Source organism: Ochotona curzoniae, unplaced genomic scaffold (assembly GCF_017591425.1).
Source record: "Ochotona curzoniae isolate NIBS_2020 unplaced genomic scaffold, NIBS_Ocur_1.0 contig_4645, whole genome shotgun sequence".
In the NCBI taxonomy this organism is placed as follows: domain Eukaryota; kingdom Metazoa; phylum Chordata; class Mammalia; order Lagomorpha; family Ochotonidae; genus Ochotona; species Ochotona curzoniae.
Window position 1 is genome coordinate 123,573 of NW_024466353.1, and position 20,689 is coordinate 144,261.

Genomic DNA, 20,689 nt, shown 5'->3' on the forward strand with positions numbered 1-20,689 from the left:
AAGAACGAACCCCTGGGCTCACACACACAGTCGGAGGAAAGGAAGAAACCTAACCAGGGGAAGCAGAACAGCTCAGGTGGATTCCAGAAGGACTAACGGCACTCAGAGGGACTTGGGCAGCTCAAAGGGCTCGAAAGCAAATTCAAAAAGGGGACAGACAGAAAATTCCCCAAACCTGAAGAAAACCTCAACTATCCAAACACAACAAGTCAGAAGTCACCAAATACAACTCAGCCCAGTCCTTTCCTCCAAGCGCTCTCCGATGTCAAGAGTCTCAAAGTTGCAAGAAACCTTACAAGTTAGGAGGGGGAAGCCTTCCCCTTCCTGAATAAAGACAAATCCTGCCCACCGATCATGCCATACCCGGCCAAACTGTCCTGTAGAGCTGAAGGAGAGAGGCATTCTCAGAGAAACAGCAGCTGGGAGAACATCAAGTTACAGAGATGCTGCAGGGAATCTGCAAACCAGGAGATGACCACCCGTAAGAAGAAAACATCAGAAAGAGGAAACGTGCGGATAGAGGAGCCGTGCAGGTCGATTCTACATGCTCTCCTTCAGTATGCAGACAAGGCATGTCCACATAGCATTCAGATCTTTAGGAAGGAGCGTAAAGAATGAAACATAACTAGAGTAATATGCCGAGACAGGCAGTGTGGAAACGTGCAAGTTGCATCATTAGAACTTCAAAGCGCAGGGAGGAACGGAGTGCAGCTATGGGGGCTTAGTGCCGTTTTGTCTCTTTGCACCTTTTCCCACCTTTATAGGTAATGTTAAGCTGCTATCATTTCAATGCAGCTGACACTTCTGTAAGTCTCATAGTAACTGTAACAAGTGTAGAGCCTTACCAAAAGCAGAAAATTAAGAAAGCAACCACACTACAGAAAATGTAACCACACAGGAAAACTTCAGTGCGAAAAGCCAAAATTAAACAAGCATCAAAACACAGGTAGTAAGGCCCTAGCTTCCAAAACCATGTTGCATGAGAATGGATTATTCTCCAATGAAAAGCATAGGATGCCTAAAAAAGAATTCAAGACCCAAATACGTGCCTCTTAGAGGATACTCTATCATTAAAGACTCTTTCCGAATGAGAATGCAAGGATGAATCAGATATCCCATGCTGAGAACGGCATTGTGGCATAGCTAGTAAAGCTGCTACCTGTTTGGGTGGCGGTACAAGGCCCCCTGGCTCCATTCCTGAACCAACTCCAAAGCAGTGGAGGACGGCTCCTGAGTTTGGCGTGATGCCACCCAGGTAGGACAGCTGGAGGAAGCTCCCGGCTTGGGCCTGGCACAGCACTGTTGCAGCCATCCGAGGGGTGCACCAAGATCAAACATCCCCTTTGCTCCCTCTCTTAGTAAGTCTTGACTTTCAAATAAAGCCATTTTCAATAGCTACAAAATGAACCCCCCAAAATTAACAAAATTAAACAAAATACCCGGAAATGTTTAGTCAAAGAGCCGAAAGATCTCTGTACTTACAACTATAAAATGCTGACACAAGATATCGAAGAGGACCCTGAAAAACTGAAGACATCTCAAGTCTACGGACTGGAAGAACCAATATCATCAAATGTCCACATTATCCGTAATGATCTAGAGTCCATGTAACCCCCATGGGAAACAGAATCCATGACATGTCACAGAACGCCAAATTAAATATTGTCAAAACACTGCACAAAAGCACAGATGACCCCACCTAGCCAGAGCAAGCTTGAGCAAAAAGAACAAGGCTGTAGAATATACTCCAAGCCTAGAATTTAAAATAGTATGGCATTGTCCTGGGACAGTAGTCTAGTGGCTAAAAGTCCTCGCCTTGCACACACTGGGACCCCATAAGGGTGCCAATTCTAATCCCATTGGCCTCACTTCCCATTCAGCTCCCTGCTTGTGGCCTGGGAAAGCAGGCCTGTCTGTCTTTCCTCCATATATCTCACTTTCCAATAAAAATTGTAAAAATATATAGCATGGCATTATCGTAAAAAAAAAAAGTGCACGCACAGAACAAAGAAATCAGGCAGACATAAGAAACAAGTCTATGAATCTGCAGCCAACTGGTCTTTTGAAAATATCTTCATTTTATTGGAAGGCAGGCAGAACAAGCAGGGGGAAAGCAGGGAGGATGGAAAAGGAAATGGACAGAGGGGCATCTTCTACCCAGTGTGTAATTCCCCAAACACCTACAACAGGCAGAGCCAAACCAAGTCAGAGCCAGGAGCCAGAGACTCAACATAGGTCTCCCACATGGATGACAGGGATCCAAATGTCTGACCCTGCTCTCTTAGGGTGAACATTAGCAGGAAGCTGGATCAGAAGCCTAGAAGAGTGATACGTGGTGTGGGCATTCCAAGTGGCATTCTAACTGCTGTGCCAAGTATCTACCCGAGACTTCTGGCCCTCAACAGTGGTGACAGAAACACACACTGCAGGGCCAGTGTCGTGGTGCAGGTAGTTAAGCTGCTGCCTGCGATGCTGGCATCCCATGTGGGCACAAGTTCAACCCCAGTTGCTCCACCTGCAATCCAGCTCCCTGCTAATGTGTCGGGGAGAGCAGCAGCAGACGGCCCAAGTGCTGGGGCCCTGCTACACATATGGGAGTCCTGGATGGAGTTCTGGGCTGCTGGCCTCAGCCTGGCACAGCTTGGCTACTGCGCTCATTTAGGCAGTGCATCAGCAGATGGGAGATGTCTCTAGCTCCGTCTCTCCTCCTGTCTCCTCTTTCCTCTCCATAACTCTGCCTTTCAAATAAACAAATCTTTAAAACAAACAAACAAACAAAAAAAACCTCACATTTTGGAGGAATGACAGTTTTCTAGAAAATTATCATGACAAAATTGGATACTCTCAAGCAGAATGAAACTAGGCATAATTAGACCCTCACACTTAGAACATTCAAAAAGCACATTAGAAAGGTTAAAATGCTAAATGTAAGACATAAAACTACGAAACAACTTCAAGAAACCATGAGCAAAATATGTGAGAGGACTGACATATTGGTATTATCGAGTTAAGCCCCCACTTGTGACTTCTGCAGCCCTTATGAGTGCTGGCTAAAGCCCAGGCTGTGCCACTTCTAACCTGGCTCCTTGCTAACGTGCCTGGGAAAGCAGCAGAGCGTGGCCTGAGTGCTTGGGTTGCTTCGCCTGTGTGAGAGAACTAGGAGCTGTTCTGAGGTTTGCTCTGGGAGGTGGGCCACGACAGATTAGGCTGTAGCATCCAATGGCAAAGGCCAAGATGGGGGATGGGCTGTGCCAAGCTGAGTCAGAGAAACCACTGGCATGTACAGATCTGTGAATGGAAACAGGCCAGGTTGGAGGGGTGAGGGGACGCCTTGACTGGGTGGTGATTCCCACTCGTGGGCGCAAGAGTAGAAATGGGGATAGCAATCTGGGTGGGACATGGCTGCAGTGTCCCTCAGCATAGGTATGGACTGGATCTGGGGCGAGGCAGACCAGGCTAGACCCCAATACCTGCTGGTGCTCACAAAGGCAGGGAAGGGATAGCATGGGCTGGGCTAGGTCTCATTATCTACTGAACCAAGCAAGAGCTATGTCTGGTGTGGGCCAGGTGTGGTTGGGCTATAGCACCCAACAGTGAGAACAGAAATGGGTGCGGGCCACTTAGGCAAGGCCAATGTCCCTGCCAGGATGGAGGTGGATGAAGTCAGTCTGGGCCCAAGAACCCCCTGGTGTGCACAAGATCTGCCAATGAGAGGAGACCTGAGAGAGGAGCTTGAGGAACTCCTCTGTCAGGACATAGTCACTGCAGGTGAGTGCAAGAACTAAGGCTGGGCGTAGCCCAGACAAAGCCAGGTTGTAGTGCCCACCAGCGTATGTGTGGGTCAGGTCTGGGGGCAGGCCAAGCTGGGCCAGTTCATAATACCCACTGGCAGATCTGAGAAGCAGGATGGGGTGCAGGGCAGGCCAGGTTGGGCCGCAACACCAGATGGTTCACATCAGGGCTAGGACTAAGGGGTGGCCGGGCTGAGCTAGGCTGCAGCACCCACCAGCATGAACTGCAATTGGGGTCAGACCGGGCTGGACCAGGCTGCCGCACCTGCTGGCAAAGAGCTAGGTAAGGCAGGCCATACCGGATTGTGCCGCAGCACCTACCAGCACACGTGAGACCCAGGGGTTTAGGGTGCTTAGCAGGAAGCTGGATGGGAAGTGGAACAGCCAGGGCAGGAACATGAGTTGCCAGTACTTGAAGGCAGAGGATTAGCTTGTTGAGCCATCACACCAGCCCTGAACTAATCTTTCACAAACAAGTTAACAACTGTAGCTGGAAAAGGACAGTCTCTTCAATAAATGGCACTTGGAAAATTGGATCTCCATGTGTGGAGGTATGCAACAAGATCTCTATTTTATATCTTATTCCAAAAATAACTCAAAATGGATCAAGGATCTAAATCTAAGACCTAATACCATCAAATCACTAGAGGAAAATACCAGGGAAACTGCAAGACATTGGAATAGGCAGAGATTCTTGCAAAAGACCCACGAAGCACAGGCAAGTAAAGCAAAACATAGACAAATGGGATTACATCAAGTTAAGAAGCTTCTGCACAACAAAGCCCTTAACAGAAACACTGCAAACTACTAGCTGATAACACATTAATCTAGAAACTAAACCAAACGATCCAGCTTTAACAACCAGGCAAACACTAGGAGAGAGGTTTCAAAGGATGACATTCAAATGGCCTACAGACACGAGAGAATGCTCAGAATCGCCACTCCTCAGGGACATGCCCATCAAGACCACAGTGCAATTCCACCTCATCCTAGAACGGGTATCATAAAGAAACCACAAAATAATGTTGGGGGAAAGGACTATAGTCTGGTGCTGGTGGCAATGTGAACTAGTGCAACCATTATGGCAAGCAGCTCAGAAATCTGAAAACGCATCTACCGTATAACCCAGCCATCCCACTCCTGAGGATCTAACTAAAATGAGATCAACATATGAGAGTTACCTGTGCCTCCCTGTTAACAGCAGCTCAATTCACAATAGCTAACATGTGAGGTCAACCCAAGTGTCCCAACAGATGACTAGACAAAGAAAATGTGGCGTGTGTGCACTATGGAATCCCATTCAGCCATAAAAAAGAATGAAATACTGTCTTCTGCAACAAAAAAACACAATTGGAAACCATTATGCTTATTGAAATAAGCTAGCCTTAGAAAGACAAATGTCATATGCTTATACTGACCTGTGGTAACTAATACATAGTCTAAATATATATACAAGTACAATAGACATTCTGAGATGTGATTACTGTACACAGCCCTTGTCTAGTCTCACGGAGCAGTGGATTTTCTTCCATACCTGTTATTTGCTGAATTGTTTACCCAATCAAGTACTAAGCCTACCATTATGAGGCATGTCACTGTAAAAAAAATGTTTTTAATCAAGGAGGAGGGGGGCCAGTGTAACAGCTCAACTGGCTAACCCTACTCCTGCAAGCACCAGTGGGCACTGGTTCATACCCTGACTGTTCCAGTTCCCACCCAGCTTGTTGCTTTCGGCCTAGGAACTCAGGAGAGGATGACCCAGCACCCTTGGGATCCTGCATGGGAGATTCATTTTCTGGCTTCAGCTCCAGCTGTTGCAACCATCTGGGGTGTGAATCAGTAGATTTACTATGTAAATCTGCCTTTCCAATAAAAATAAATCTTTTTAAAAAGAAAGTGAACAGATCTAGAGACATTTGTAAAAGATGAAATGCAGATCAAAATCAGCAGAACACCCCTTCTAGCTAGGCTAGCTATTATCACAGACAAAAGTTGACAAGTGCTGGCAAGGATGTGGAGTGAAGGAGAATTTTATACGCGGCTGCTAGAAATGCTAATTGGTACACAGCCACTGGGCACGGGAGAACCAGCATGGAGATCCCCCAGAAATTAGCCAGGGAGGGAAGGACATACAGCATAATGGTTAAGTCACATTCCGGGCTGGCATGCTAGCTCTGAGCCCTGGCTCTTCCGAGTCCAGCTGTGTGATAAAGCACAGCTGGCGGTCAGTGGCGATAACTCAAGCACTTGGGTCCCTGCGACCTGCACGGTGACCTTGGATTGCATTCCAGGCTGTGGGCATTGGCCTGGTCCGGCTTTGCAGCCATCTGGAAAGTGAACCAGTGAATGGATGATCTCTTTGAAATAAAAAATCCTAATATAGGACTAAGATAATCCAGTACTCCAACTATTAGTTATACAACAAGAGCAGTAAAAATCTGTCTGTAGTAGACATTTATATCCCTGTAGTACTATTTACAACAGGCAAGAATGGAAATACTTGTGTCTTAAAAACCCTCAATAAAATGTGATATATAACACATATGTAATGGAATACTATTCAGCAAAAAAAAAAAAGCCTTGTCATTTACACCACATTGATGGAACTTAAAGTTATTAAATGAAGTCAGTCAGGAACACACACAGCCACCACACGCTCTCACCTAAGCCTGGAGTCTATTGGAAGCAGGAGATCCAAGGCACAGGGAATAGGGAAAGGCAGATACCAAATCAAATCACAGAAGAGTTACAATCTGTTGGCACAGCAGGGTAGCTATTGACAACAAAGGACAACACAAGCAGAGGAAGTAACTACAGAGGACTTGGAAAGTTTCAATCACAAGCAAGTGCTAACTGTCAGAGGTGATGACAATGTGGACTCTGACACATCGCGATGTATGTGGATGTCAGGACATCACTTGGTACCCCATAACAGTGCCATTTGTACATGGCACTGAGAAACTTAAGACACAGGTGAGCATCAGCCTCACGGTAAAGATGCTACAGTGGTCAGAGGCTCACAACCCACTTCAAGTGCCTAGGTTCAAGTCCCAACCCGCCCTGGAGCTCAGCTTTCTGGGAGCGGCCAATGATGGCTCAAGGATGCAGGTCCCCGACACCCCAGGTGGGAGACACGGGTTGAGTTCTGGCTTCCTGGCTTCAGCCAAGCCCTGCCTTGACTACTGAGGGCAAGATGGAGCAAACAAGTACCTGGGGGTTCTTTGTTTCTTTCAAATAAATGAATAATTTGCAAACCAAAAACATACGCATCAAGGGCACTGCTATATACACTAACATACATCTGATCTCTCCCTCAGACTTCTGCTGATGGAGGGTCTTGCCTCGATGCTGACGACTGCTACAGTTGGGGGCAGCTGCAGAACTGTCTTAAAACAGCACAACAATGAGATCAGCCACGTGAATGGATTCTCCATTTGATGAAGACTTCTCCACAGCATGCAGTCCTGTTTCCCAGCATATCAACCATAGCACTTCTTTCAAGACTGAAATCAGTCCTCTTGAATCACACTAACTCTGCTTTACTACGTGTTATGTGACCATCTGAATCCATTGTCATTTTAACAAACTACAGAGCTCCACTATTTAATTCCCTTGAAGTCATTTATGATCTGGAACCAATTTTTATCAAACTGCTATTAACATTATTTGGGCCTGGACTCAGGAATCCGAAATAATTTCAGCGACATCCAAAATGGTAAACCCTTTCGCAAGATTTGGTCATCTACTTTGCCCAGCAGAAGGAATCACTAGTTGAAAGCCATAAAATGACTCTGGAGTTGAAATCACTCCTTGATGTCTGGGTTATCACATGGATGTCATCTTAGAAGGCATGAAAGCAGCATTCATTCCACCGTGCAAGCCCCACCTGGGCCCTGGCGTGATCAGGTACAATAGGAAAAGCACCTTTTGCTGCTCAGCAGGTTTCAACTATGTTGTAAATAGACAATGCCCTCTGTTAGCCAAGCTTTGGTCCAGGCCGAGTCGATTTAGAACAACTCCTAAGCATGTTAGGATTTTTAGAACTGATTTCAACTAAAGCCCAGGTGTCCTGGCCTCCCACAGCGGTCACCATGACCCTGAGAGCACTGAGGCCAGCTGTTACCTTCTTCCCTGTTAGCAAAGCCCCGGATGGCATGTTCCATCCACAGATTAAGACACCCATGAATATCCGTTCAGAGGGCCACCTCCAGACAAACCAGCTACATCTTCATTTGTTTCAGCTCCACACCAACCCTGGTGGCATCCCCTTGCACTGTTTAAGAAGGCCAAGTCCCTTATGCCAATTACGTTAAGCAGAACTTAAGCAAAAACAAACGAAATCAAACCAAACTCAATTTACAAATTCAGCCATAACCCAAACCACACTCTGAGAACTCCAGCCAGCAGTATTATCAGACAGCATTTATTGAAAAAGAGGCGACATGGAGAAATAACTTCATTGGCTACAGCTGTCAATAATTTCTCAATGCATTAGCTGGCTACCAGGCCACCTGCAACTCACCTAAGCCCAGTGACTGGGATTCAACTCTACAACGGTTTGGTTGAGTCCAGTTCAGGCACCCAGTCCAAACCCCTGGCACTTCAGCCCAAATCTATCACTGAGTAAAAAGAAACTCATCAATCCCTAGGGTATCAGCACAGCTCTCCATCACCTTCACCCTGGATTTCAGTCTCAATAAGGCACCCACAGATTCCGGTGTCCCACAACAGTCTCATGTTTGAGTCCTTACATCAGCCAAACAGTGACTGTTCCGCGGAAGGCAAGTGGCCGCAGGTAGACACGGAAGAGGTTCAATGTCAGAGTGCAGCACACCGGAGATAGACTATCACAGCTGCTGGGATGATTCTAGAACTTTGCATCCTCTTCCTCAGTGTATCCACAAACCAACCATAACAAATCAAGTAACAAAATTACACCTGGATAATCCCTTCCTGTTCAGCTACTAAGTAATCTAAGACACCTTAACCAGGTTCAATTTCAAACAGGGAAGGAGAGTAAGTGTCTAGTCTGGTTACAACATTGTCCTGCTAAATGGAAAAGGAGGGCCTACACAAGGAAAAAGAAATTTCCCCACATTCAGACAGCCCTCCATCTTGGACGCTTCCTCGGCCTGGCAACCAGCGGCTCTGGACAACATTCTATGTTCCCCTTCATGCCCCGTGCACTCATATCAAGGGAGGTTAAAACAAAACCGACCCTGACTCACCTGCACCATGATGGCCCGGAATGACAACTGGAGCTCGAGCTTAAAGAATAACATCTACTGAGCTGGACCAACGTGGAAGAAGCCAAGTGGACGCCAAGAGGCCCGACTTGAATCTTTCTGCAGACAGGGGGACGGCCCTACCGTCACAGCTTTCTTTACTTCAGATAAATTTCAAATTATCTAAATGTCGGCAGTCTCCCAGTGCAGCCTGGATTCTTTGAACCAAATAACTGAGTTCAGGGTGGACTGAAACACCTTCCTGATGGCTCTGAGCTTAAGGTCTTATCAAAGCCTAAAGGGGGCGAAGGAAGCCGACCCCCACTGAGCCCAGGGACTCACCATTTATGAAACACACTTGCTGCTTCTTGGCAGTCTCTTACAAACCTCTCCATGCTAACTTAGAAAAATGTAGCCTGTATCTGGTTCCTGTTGAAGGTTTTACACCCTCCTTTGGTAATATGCCTCACCAGTAACCAATTTTATCCAAATTAAATTTTCCTCTTTATAGTCATTGCAATTCTAAATTGTCACTGGTAACGTTGAGCAACTTGTTTAAAAATACTAAGAGTACTGGGAATTTTTTTTTTTTTCACGAAACTGGCAGCAAAACCAAACAGAGGAGCCCCAGAGCACAGACCCAGGCCAGCTTCCTGCACGCCACACAGCCACCACGGACCACAGCACAAACCGACCCTGGCCCCGACCCCCACCACGGGCTCTTGAGCAGAGCAGTCTAACCGTGCCTGGAGCTGGAGAGCGGGTATTCCAGGCGCCCGACACCCAGCCCAACACACGGTTCCCTGTCTTCTGGTCACTGCACTTACACACCGACCCCAGGCTGGGCTTGTCTGGTCTAACCCCAATGTGGCACCTGACACCTTCGAACAGAACCTGGTTCTGTTGCCGCTGAACCCCTTCCAGCTTCTGGCCAGCCCTGCAGAACTCAAATCCAAGCCCCCAAACTTGCTCAAACAGACTCGGCACAAAAACCCAAATTGCAGAAGCTTTCAGAATCCAAGAGAGAAGCCACCCGCCCGCAGGCCAGAGAGCATAGCGGACCGGTGGGGGCTCCCGGCCGGGTTACCTGACATCCCGTCGCCCAGAGAGCACCTTGCGGACCAACCTAGAACTGTTGCCAAGTGGAAAACACCACAGCCCAAGGAAGTCCAGTTTCCTTGAGCAAAGGAAAACAAGACCAAATCACGGAGGAGCTGAGGAGCTCCAGCCACGGGGCTTATCACGCAGTCGTTACAAAAAACCAGAGCGAGAGGCCCAAAGAGCAACTTAATTGGTTAGGGTCCAATCAACCCGTCAAGTGCGCACAGCCTTGCTCGGTTGGCAGGATACTGGCTCTCCCACAGCCAACCAGAGCTCAGTTACTCTGATTAGACCCATATTGACTGGGCCTGTGGGGCCCAGCTGGAATCTATGTCCTCTGGCGAATGCTAGAGAGAGAGAGAGAGAGAGAGAGAGAGAGACAGTGAGTGAGTGAGTGTGTGTGTGTGTGTTTGTGTGTGTGCACTAGACATAGCTTCTTCCTTCTAACCTCATCACCTGCTGGCTTCCATCGTTTCCTCTGCAGCCTCTTCACAAGACAGAGCGGGTTCCCGGCCGAGGGGAATGCAGCCAGCCGCGGGCTTGCTGTTGGCAGGAAGGCTGTCTTGCTGAGTGTGTGTGTGTGTGTTCGCTAGAGTGGCATTGCAGGTTTCCTCTGCTTGGCACCAAAGACCGATCCCCCTACTGGCACGTGCTTCTCACCGAGCTGAACCTCTGCCTGCGTTTGTTTTAAAGCGAGAAACGGGTGTGACTCTTCCTTTGGGTTATTAATTGGCCTGATTTCAGCCTCTCAGGAAGTCAGGTGGCCCTAGCAAAGGGAGATAGCTAGGTCGTGGCCAGCAACCGAAGCTCATACAGAAGCTATCAGTAAAGTCTGTCGTGACCAGGACAGTTAGTGGCACCCTTAGACAATTACAACACTAACGTCAAAGGTTGTGGGTTACCATAACCAGCATGTCAGTAGCAGAAGAGTCTGAAATACTGTGAAAACTGCTAAAATGCAACACAAAGTAAGCACAAAACTGTTAGGAAAAAAATGTTGCCAGCGTTCAGTTTCTGTGAAGCACAACAGAACAAGAGGCAATAACATGAGGCAGGCCTGCAGAGACTCCCAACACCTGAGTCCAGAGTCAAGAGACCCGAAGATTTCAACGGACAATGAAAGCAACAAACGGAAACTTTTTTGAATACTCTGGTTTCTCTTCAGATCGTATAAATCTTTCGCCTTTTACTAAAGATTTAAAGAGGTTATGATACCAAAATGCGTATCAGGGCACAGCTCCCTCATGTGGTCGCACATGAGATAGCACCACCAACAGCCCCCTTCATCCAAACCCCGCTCCCTTCCCCACTCCCTCCCCGCCAAAATAAAGGGAAAAAAAAAAACCAGAATCACTCTTACCCGAGAGAGCAGTCTCATCTCCCGTTTCAATCTCTCTGCTTCAGGAAAGCACTCCTCTAATAAAGAGAGTTCTTCCAGTTCTTCCGTTCTCCTTTGTAGATCCTGTTACATAAGGATAGATGCATTGATCTGCTCCACTCCATGCTTCATCAAGAAAACTATTTCCTTGTTGAAGGAAAGGAGCTAGCTGAAGCAGTGACAATTACGGATACTAAATCTTAATGTTCACTATTTCTTTTTAAAAATATTCTGTGTCGGGCCCGGCGGCGGCATAGCCTAGCAGCTAAAGTCCTCGCCTTGAACGCACCAGGATCCCATATGGGCACCGGTTCTAATCCCGGCAGCTCCACTTCCCATCCAGCTCCCTGCTTGTGGCCTGGGAAAGCAGTCAAGGATGGCCCAAAGCTTTGGGAGCCTGCACCCGTGTGGGAGACCCGGAAGAGGTTCCTGGTTCCCGGCTTCGGATCAGCACAGCACCAGCTGCTGTGCTCACTTGGGGAGTGAATCATCGGACAGAAGATTTTCGTCTCTGTCTCTCCTCCTCTCTGTATATCTGACATGTAATAAAAAATAAGTAAATCTTTAAAAAAATAAAATAAAAATAAAATATTCTGTGTCAACAAAGTATGCAAACAACATACACTGGGTTTTTGTTTTACCGGAAGGCAAAGTTAGAGAGAGGAGGCATCCAGACAGACAGAGACAGAGAGAGAGAGAGAGAGAGAGAGACACACACACACGTGTCTCCCATCCACCTGCTAACTGCCTAAATGGCTGCAGTGCCTGGGACCAAGCCAGGGTGAAGCCAGGAACCTGGAGTGCCTGGCAAGTCCTCCCTACAGGTACAGGGGCACCAGAACCTGGGCCACCTCCCACTGCGTCTCCAGGCACAGCAGCAGGAAGAAGGATCAAAGTGCAGCAGCCAGTACCGGAACTCCTGGCCACAGGGCATGTTGCCATGCAAGCAGTGGCTTAACCTGCTGTACAACAATAGCGGGCCAAACACGTCTTGACAAGTAAACAATCAGTACTATAAACGGTTCAACTATTTGATTATTCTGGCAGATATTCTCTCAAAAAAAAAAAAAAAAGAATGTATCACTTCCAAGATACAACTCAAAATATGTCTTTACCAATGATAAAATTGAAGCTTTCAGGTAAGTTCAAGTTATAGAAAACATCTGTCTGCCACGATGAGTTTCCCAATCCTGAAGGAATTTCTGATTTGATTAGCGATCACACTGCCGTCTACGGTTTTTCTGATGACGAGCAGTGAGCTGCATCAGCTGCTCTGAGTAAATGATTTAGGAACCAAATTTTTCCAGACAAGCCATGCAAAATATTGCAAAAATCATGCATGGATACAACTTATCTTCAGAGTAAAGACAAGGCTAACGCTTTTAACATAACAAGGAATGGGGTCTTGACGCCGTGGCATAGCAGGCTGAGGTCCCATATGCGTATCAGTTCAGTCCCGGCTGCTCCAATCCAGCTCCCTGCTTATGACTTGCTAAGTTTTTGTATAGTATCATAGAACATCCACAATTATCATCAATCATCAAGTGCCATGATCCTCCCTATAGAACACCGTAACGGTAACACTGAAACAAACAGTACAACACTGAAATGTTTCCAGTATTTAAAACTTGAGATTTGGGCCCGGCGCGGTGGCGCAGTGGTTAAGGTCCTTGCCTTGCACGCCCGGGATCCCATATGGGCGCCGGTTCTAATCCCGGCAGCCCTGCTTCCCTTCCAGCTCCCTGCCTGTGGCCCGGGAAAGCAGTCGAGGACAGCCCAAAGCTTTGGGACCCTGCACCTGCGTGGGAGACCCAGAAGAGGCTCCTGGCTTTGCGCTCACTTGGGGAGTGAATCATTGGATGGAAGATCTTCCTCTCTGTCTCTCCTCTCTGTATATCCGCCTTTCCAATAAAAAAATAATAATAAAAATTAAAAAAATAAAAAATAAAACTTGAGCTTCAATGGGATAAGGGTTATCAAAATATTCCCCTCCTCCTTTTTTTTTTAACCATCTGTGTATCTGTGTGAAGCCACAGTATACATTTCAAACACATTTGCACTTCACGGAATACTGGAATTGATATGGAATTCAACTGTCTTAAGTCAAATAGTACGTACATTTTTTAAAAACATAAGCTATCATTAATATTCCTAATTTTAAAAAAGTCTTAAATGCTTCTTTCTAGTGTTCATTAAAGCTTAGTGGCATCAATGTTTATTTCATGTCTTAGTAAGTGTTTTAAAGCCTATCATTTTTTAAAAAAGATTTATTTTTATTGTTTTTTCATTGGAAAGGCGGATATACAGAGAGGAGAGACAGAGAGGAAGATCTTCCGTCCGATGATTCACTCCCCAAGTGAGCGCAACGGGCTGATACTATGCCGATCCGAAGCCAGGAGCCTCTTCCCGGTCTCCCACGTGGGTGCAGGTTCCCAAAGCTTTGGGCCGTCCTCGACTGCTTTCCCGGGCCACAGGCAGGGAGCTGGAAGGGAAGCAGGGCTGCAGGGATTAGAACCGGCGCCCATATGGGATCCCGGGCGTGCAAGGCGAGGACCTTTAACCACTTGCGCCACCGCGCCGGGCCCAAAGCCTATCATTTTTAATTGCTAACATGGTAAATACTGATAAATGTGACATAAGCAAAAAATTCCTGAGGGTTTACATTTTTAGGACTTATTTATTTAAAAGGCTGGGTTACATAGAGAAAAGATCTTTTCAGCTGCTGGTTCACTCCCCAAATGCCAGCAACAGCCGGAGCTGTGCCAGGTGGAAGCCAGTAACCCGGCATTCCACCCGGATCCCCTGTGTTTTGACTATCTTCCACTACTTTCCTGGGCACCTCAACATGCACCAGGATCAGAAGCAGAGCATCTGGGACCCAACCAGCTCTCATAGGGATCCTGGTGTCACAGACAATAGCTTAACCTGCTATTCTACAATCCCCACCCATGATGTCTTCAAATTTTAATATTGTAATGAGTTTTGTCCTGTGAACCAAACATTTTTGAGTCAATAATCTGAAACTCTGGTTTTTAAAAAAAAAAATGGACTGGGATTATTTTACATTCTGCCTTCCAAATAAAATGAAAGTGCATTATCAATGCGTACTTACTTTTTCCTCAAGTCGACGCCATTTCTCCTTCTCAATTCGCTGTATTTCAAGTCTTTCCTGTTCTTCTCTCTCACGTCTCAGACGGGCTTCCTCTAAAAAAAAACAGACGAGAGAAATTCTCAATGGTTAAGGCACTACGTCTTCAAATATTAAAATTATCTCCCCATGCTTTTAAGGTGTAGTTCTGGCGGGATAGTTTGTGGACGTCATCAGCTTAGTAATGTGGTGGAAATGCACAGCGGGCTGACGCTGTGATACAGCGGGTGGAACTGCAGCCTAGGGCACCCACATCCCATCTGGGCCCCAGTTCAAGTCCCGCCTGCTCCAGGAGGCCATGTGAGGAGTGAACCAGTAGTAGATGGAGGACATCTCTCCCTGTATCTCTCTATGACTCATCTTTCAAATAAATGAAAAATAAACAAAAGAGTGGTCACTTTTCCTTCCCGTAAAAAAAAGCAAGACATCCAAATTTTAACTTTAAAAACGGTCCCATGGTGCCATTTTTCCTCTCCAGAAAGCTTATTATGATCCAAGAATGACTTTAATTAATAAAATATGATATCTTTGCCATGGCTAACTATAGGGAAGTCACGTCTTCCAATAATTTCCATAACCTGGTTCAATTATATCATTAGAGGCAGCTACCATACATTTAACCTAATGAAACGTTGTTACATGTCCTGATATTATATTCTAATTGCTAATCCCTAAAAAAGATTTATATATGGCTACGCATTTTTTAAAAAAATGGAATTTGAAAGAAAATTTTTCAAGAACCTAAACCTGAATCTAAAGATATCCTTTATGTTATTAGCTAAAACCCATATGGAATAAAATTCAGATTTTTAAAATCATTTTTTGCTATGTTTAACCAATATTTTTATTAGTGCTGAATTGATTTTTACAAACAAGTGCAACTGATATTTTAACTGGTAAATAGATTTTACTGAGTTGTACAAAATCAAGGTGCATATATTTCTTTTTAAAAGAGATTTATTTTGTTCAAAGGGCAGATCAGATTTACAGAGAGAAGCAAAGACCATCCGCTGGTTCACTCCTCATATGGCCACAGCGGCCAGAGCTGAGCCGATCTGGAGCCAGGAGCCAGAAACTCTTCCTGGGTCTCCCATGTGAGGGCAGGGTCCCTAGGTGTTTGGCCCATCTCTGTGCTTTCCCAGGTCAGAAGGAGGGACTTGGATGGGAAGAGGAGCAGCCGGGACACAAACCAGCACTCTTATGGAATGCCTCACTTGACAGTGGAAGATGAGCCAACTGAGCCATCACGCCAATCCTGGTGTGTATTTCTTGCCAGTGTATATTTCTCATATTCCATGGGTTTGCATTTCAGCACTCTGCTACTCAACCAGTGGCCCTAATTTCATCCACAAATAAAAATACTTCAAGATAGAGGCCAGAATCATCAAATAAAAACACAAGATGCTCAGTTGAGTATAAATTTCAAATAAAGAACATTATAACCAAATACTGCATGGGATGTATTATCCCAAATTAGCAATGGTTTGTCTGAAACCCGTATTTATCTGAGTGCCTGTGTGTTTTGTGTGACAACCAACCTTGCTTCAAGGTATAGCTAAATGGGATTGGTGTGTCCTAACAGATCTTTTGGGTATCCTTGTGAACAGTAATTATGTATTAGTTCTAAAATCAAAGAACTTGAGGGCAAAAAAAAAAAAAATCACCTGGTTTCCAAAACTACCAATTTATGGTTAACAGTACCTGTTTACAAAGACAGTCCGTGTCTTACCCTCCTCTTTCAAGCGTCTCTCCTCCTCCTCCTGCAGCTGCCTCAGTCGTTCAGCCTTGCTGATTTTCTTTTTCTTATTGCCAGCCTTAACAAAAGCCACAATCCAGGAGGGGCGAATTAACATGTACCCACGCCACTTAGAAACACAGCTCCTCAAACAGCAATTACAAAGAGCACCTTTGCTTCCACACAACGAACCGTTCATGCCTTCGCTCAACAAAGAACACCGCCTCTTACTGCAGAGCCTTGACTCAGGCACGGAAAGGCAAAGCTCCAAGCAAATAACTAAACATGGACACAAAGTTGTTCATGGGCAGGGGTGACTGTGATAAGCATAGGCAGTTTACTTAATCCCCTCATCCCTCATCTCCACATTTTCAAATGGTGCTAAAACAAAACAAAAACCAAAAAAAAACCTTATCCCGTGTCATAAAGTAAAAAAGAATTTGAAAACTTTGCATCTACAAAAATGGAAAGCATTTTCATGGCTAACAGGCATACATAGTTATTCTGCAAGTTTATTGCAGCACGGAGAACCGGGATCCAGGAACAGGTATATGGAGATCATTTTTAAGGTTGCAGTATTTGAGGAGATGACTGAGCGGGCTGTACATCGCGTGGCTGCAGAGATGAGATGCCGTCACGTCCCTGTCTTCCAGGCTCTTCCATGTAATTTAGATTCCTCTCCCTGCTTTGACGAGAGCATATCAGCCCCTTGGTAAAATCAGTGCCTGAATTGAGAAGTGGGGCAGCTGGTTCCCAAAAGGTCCCCGTCACCCAGACTAACAAGGTAATGCATTACCCTACAGATAAGCTCTTGATATTTCGCCTTATCTGAACGGCTTCTTTTTCCAAGAACCTCAAGCAAAAAAGTAGCTACTGCCTACACACAGCCCCAGACTGACTGGAGCCCCATCTGCTACGATGACAATCCCCTAACGGCTATGAGATTGCTGACCAACCAGCAGAGGGCCAGGAGCACTTTGGGCCAGCCAGGAACTGGGGACAGGAGTGAGCACGCCTCTCTGTCCCAATTAACCTTCACCTCTAACTCCGTGGTGACACACGAGTTAAGACACAGCTGCCCGGCTCCTTGCTCTGTGCTTTCCAACAAGCATTGCCTTTCCTTGCCACCTCCATGTTAGCAACCGGCTCTGTCATCAAGTGTGCTGCTGTCCCAATCCTGGAGGCCCATGGCATGTCTTCCACCCAGGTCTGGAGACCCTTCTGCACCCAAATCTTATTTATTTGATAAAGAAAGAGCATTGCATGTAAAACTTTGTCCTCAAGCAGACCGAGTGCATCACTTTGGTATGGAAAAGGGAAGCGCACAGGATAGGAAACAAATTCAGTGGGCCCCTGGACACATTCCAAGAAGAAAGAGAACAGGAAAGAGACTGGAGCCCATGCTAGAATCTGGAAGTTATTGTCAGAGAAATGGAAAATTCCAAAGTTTTTAAGAAGGGCTGTGGCCATTAAGAATATAATTTGGGGGCTAGTACCATGGCATTGTACATTAAGCCTCCACCTGTGGCACCAGCATCCCATATGGGCACTGGTTCAAGTCCTGACTGTGTCACTTCTGATCTAGCTCCTTGTTAATGGTCTGGGGAAGCAGGGGTAAGATGGTCCAAGCCCTTGGGCCCCTGTCCCTGTACTCAAGCCCAGCTCCAGCCTCTGTAACCCTTGGGGAGTGAACCAGCACAAGGACCATCTCTTCCTGTCTCTGCCTTCTCTAACTCAGCCTTTAAAATAGATAAACAAACCTTTAAAAAAAAAAAAAAGAATGCAAAATCAGATTTCTGAATGCAAATAGCTTGGCAACTAATTTTTAAATTTTTCTTAATTTTACTTTTGATGATGTTTACACAGTTGGTTAGGGTGGAAAGGGTCAAGGACCAGGGCAAAGCGGGTGAAATCACTATTTCCACATCTCCCTTATCTTTTCCTATATCGGGGGAAGGGGGATGGGGAAAAAGGGTATTGCAGACTAGACTGAATTAACATTTTAACATAGCACAAAAACAAAAGTATGAGCTAACCCGCTTAAAGTCATATTAACTTAGGGTGCACTTTTAAGCATAAAAACAAAACAAAACAAAAGATCCCTGCTTCATTATTCCTAGATTGAATAAAAATATCTAGATACAAGTAAAAACCAAAGGCTATCGTAAAATCTTCCTAAATCTAGAAAGTTCTTTGTCAAACTAGAAACAGGTCCTGTTACTGTAAAAAGCTATTCTTTCAATCGAATCAAATCAATGTTTATAAAAGTCCAGTAAAAACTGTAGAAACTATAATGAAACGAACTGGAACAATACTTTTAAATCCTATCCACACAATATAAATGTTTCAAGCACTTTGGGAAAAACAATTTCTACGTACCTTTTTTGCTTTGGCACCCTAGAAGTTGAAGACAAAGGTATTGATAAGTTTTTTAGAAGAACTTAGATAAGGTTAATGAAAATATGTCATCATTGCATAACATGTTAAAATGAACAGAATCTGGGTAAAATGCACAGGAAATGTTCTGTACTTCTCCATGGATCTCACATTCTTCCAGGGCTGGTGTTCGTCACAGTCCTTTACCACATCTCTTGAGATGTTTTTAGGGTTCGAATCCCTGCTCTGCTTCCAGTCCCAACTTCCTGCTACCGCCCCCCCTGCCCCGCCCTTGGAGGCTGCAGGTCATGGCTCACGGCTTGAGTCCCGCCACCCATTTGGCAGACCTGGGTGGATTCCCTGACTCACAGTTTGGCCCAGGCTCAGGTGTTGTGAGCATCTGGGGAAGGGAGGGAACCCAGAGAGGGACAGGTTTGTCTCTGCCTTCTTTTATAAGTAAATTCTATAGAATTCCTCATGGCTATCAATGTGCATGTTTATTGAAAAACCCTGGCATTAAACAGAATACTAGTCAAGAAAATACTAGCTGAAAGGGTTTCAAGGAACAATAAATAGCCACTTATTCATACTAATGTCAACTTTACAAGTGTGGGAACAGTTTCACAAAGAAATATCTTTCCTATAAAATTAGACTGATTTTTACTGGAGGGGAATTACTTACATAAAGTATGACAAAACAACTATTCTGCCTCATCCATCATTTATTCTAGAAAGCAGAGAATTTAAATATAGGTGTATCACTGCACTTTTCATTATACGTTTTATTGGAAGGGCAGAGAGAGTGAAAGAAATTTCTCAACTGCAGACCCAACTTCAAAATGACCGCAAGAGTCGTTCTGGCCAGGCCAAAGCCAGGAGCCAGCAGCTCAGTGTAAGTCTTCAGCGTACATGTCAGGGGCCCAGCTACTAGAGGCCTGACCTGCTGCCTCCCAGGCGGCAGCAGCAGGAAGCCGGAATGAATGCTGCATGTGGGTCTGGAACCCAGACGCTGTAACACACATCACAGGTGTAGCACGTGACAGCCCAACCACCACATCAAAGGCGGAGCCCCGTGAGTATTTCTCAATAACATTACTTATAACTTCCTGATGGTGGCTACATGGTCATCAACTGGTAGGAAATCATGTGACTGTACATTTCTGAAAGCTACACATGGGAAATACTGGTTTAAACTAGATAACCATCACTGTAACATCAGATGGTATCATTTTGAAAAGTAAGGATAGGTCACTAATTCATTCTGCAGCTACTTGGTCATGATTTCTACACAAGGCACCCTGAAGTGTTAGAGATAAGAGGAATGACACAAATTACTCTCTTAACTTTTACAAATGGGTTTCCTTCCATTTTCTATTAATACTCATCAACATACTTGTATTTTAAAATCAGTTGCAGAGTATGTAAAGAGCACAGCCTGGCCCTCCTGTCCAGTGGACACGCATTTTTGCAACTGAATCCACTCACTTGTTTTATCTGAATGGCACACCGACAGTGGAGAAGAGACACAAAGGGGCATAAACATTGCGTTGAAGGGGAACTCAGCAGCTGGAACGTCCTTTGGGTCCACAGAACAGACATGGGGTCGTTGACGATTCTCCATGAGATCAAAAGAAAAGTCTGTTTCCAGTCTTCCTTCCCACAGTAGGAGTGTAATCACCAGTGGACAGGGAATTTCAGTAAGACCAAAGGCAACACTGTTTATTGGAACAACTTAGCCCGGGGACTTCAACTGTGGTCTAGATATAGACCTAAGATTTATGTCCTAGATTCCTACCTCCCACCTAAAAAAACACAGACACCACCAACACGGCCTACAAAGTGATAAGGCTTATTTAGAAGGTGGGGAATTCCCAGACATGCTCGGTCCATGCTGAAGGACAGAGGGGGCCAGGAAAGGAAAGGTGGGGGAAGGGA

General features: G+C 45.6%; 1 protein-coding gene across 4 annotated transcripts in view; it reads right to left on the reverse strand.

Moving 5' to 3' along the window:
- DNAI7 (dynein axonemal intermediate chain 7) overlaps positions 1–20,689 on the reverse strand; it is a 62,512-nt gene that overhangs the window by 40,052 nt on the left and 1,771 nt on the right. For 2 of the 4 annotated variants that reach the window (XM_040987424.1, XM_040987422.1), the window contains exons 2-5: positions 18,758–18,775; positions 16,373–16,457; positions 14,608–14,699; positions 11,478–11,579 (exon numbers count right to left, since the gene is read on the reverse strand). In XM_040987424.1, the coding sequence (XP_040843358.1) occupies positions 11,478–11,579; positions 14,608–14,699; positions 16,373–16,457; positions 18,758–18,775 (297 nt within the window). Of the gene's footprint in view, positions 1–11,477; positions 11,580–14,607; positions 14,700–16,372; positions 16,729–18,757; positions 18,776–20,239; positions 20,454–20,689 lie in introns of those variants that run through there. The other 2 variants (XM_040987423.1, XM_040987420.1) reach the window with 2 other exon arrangements.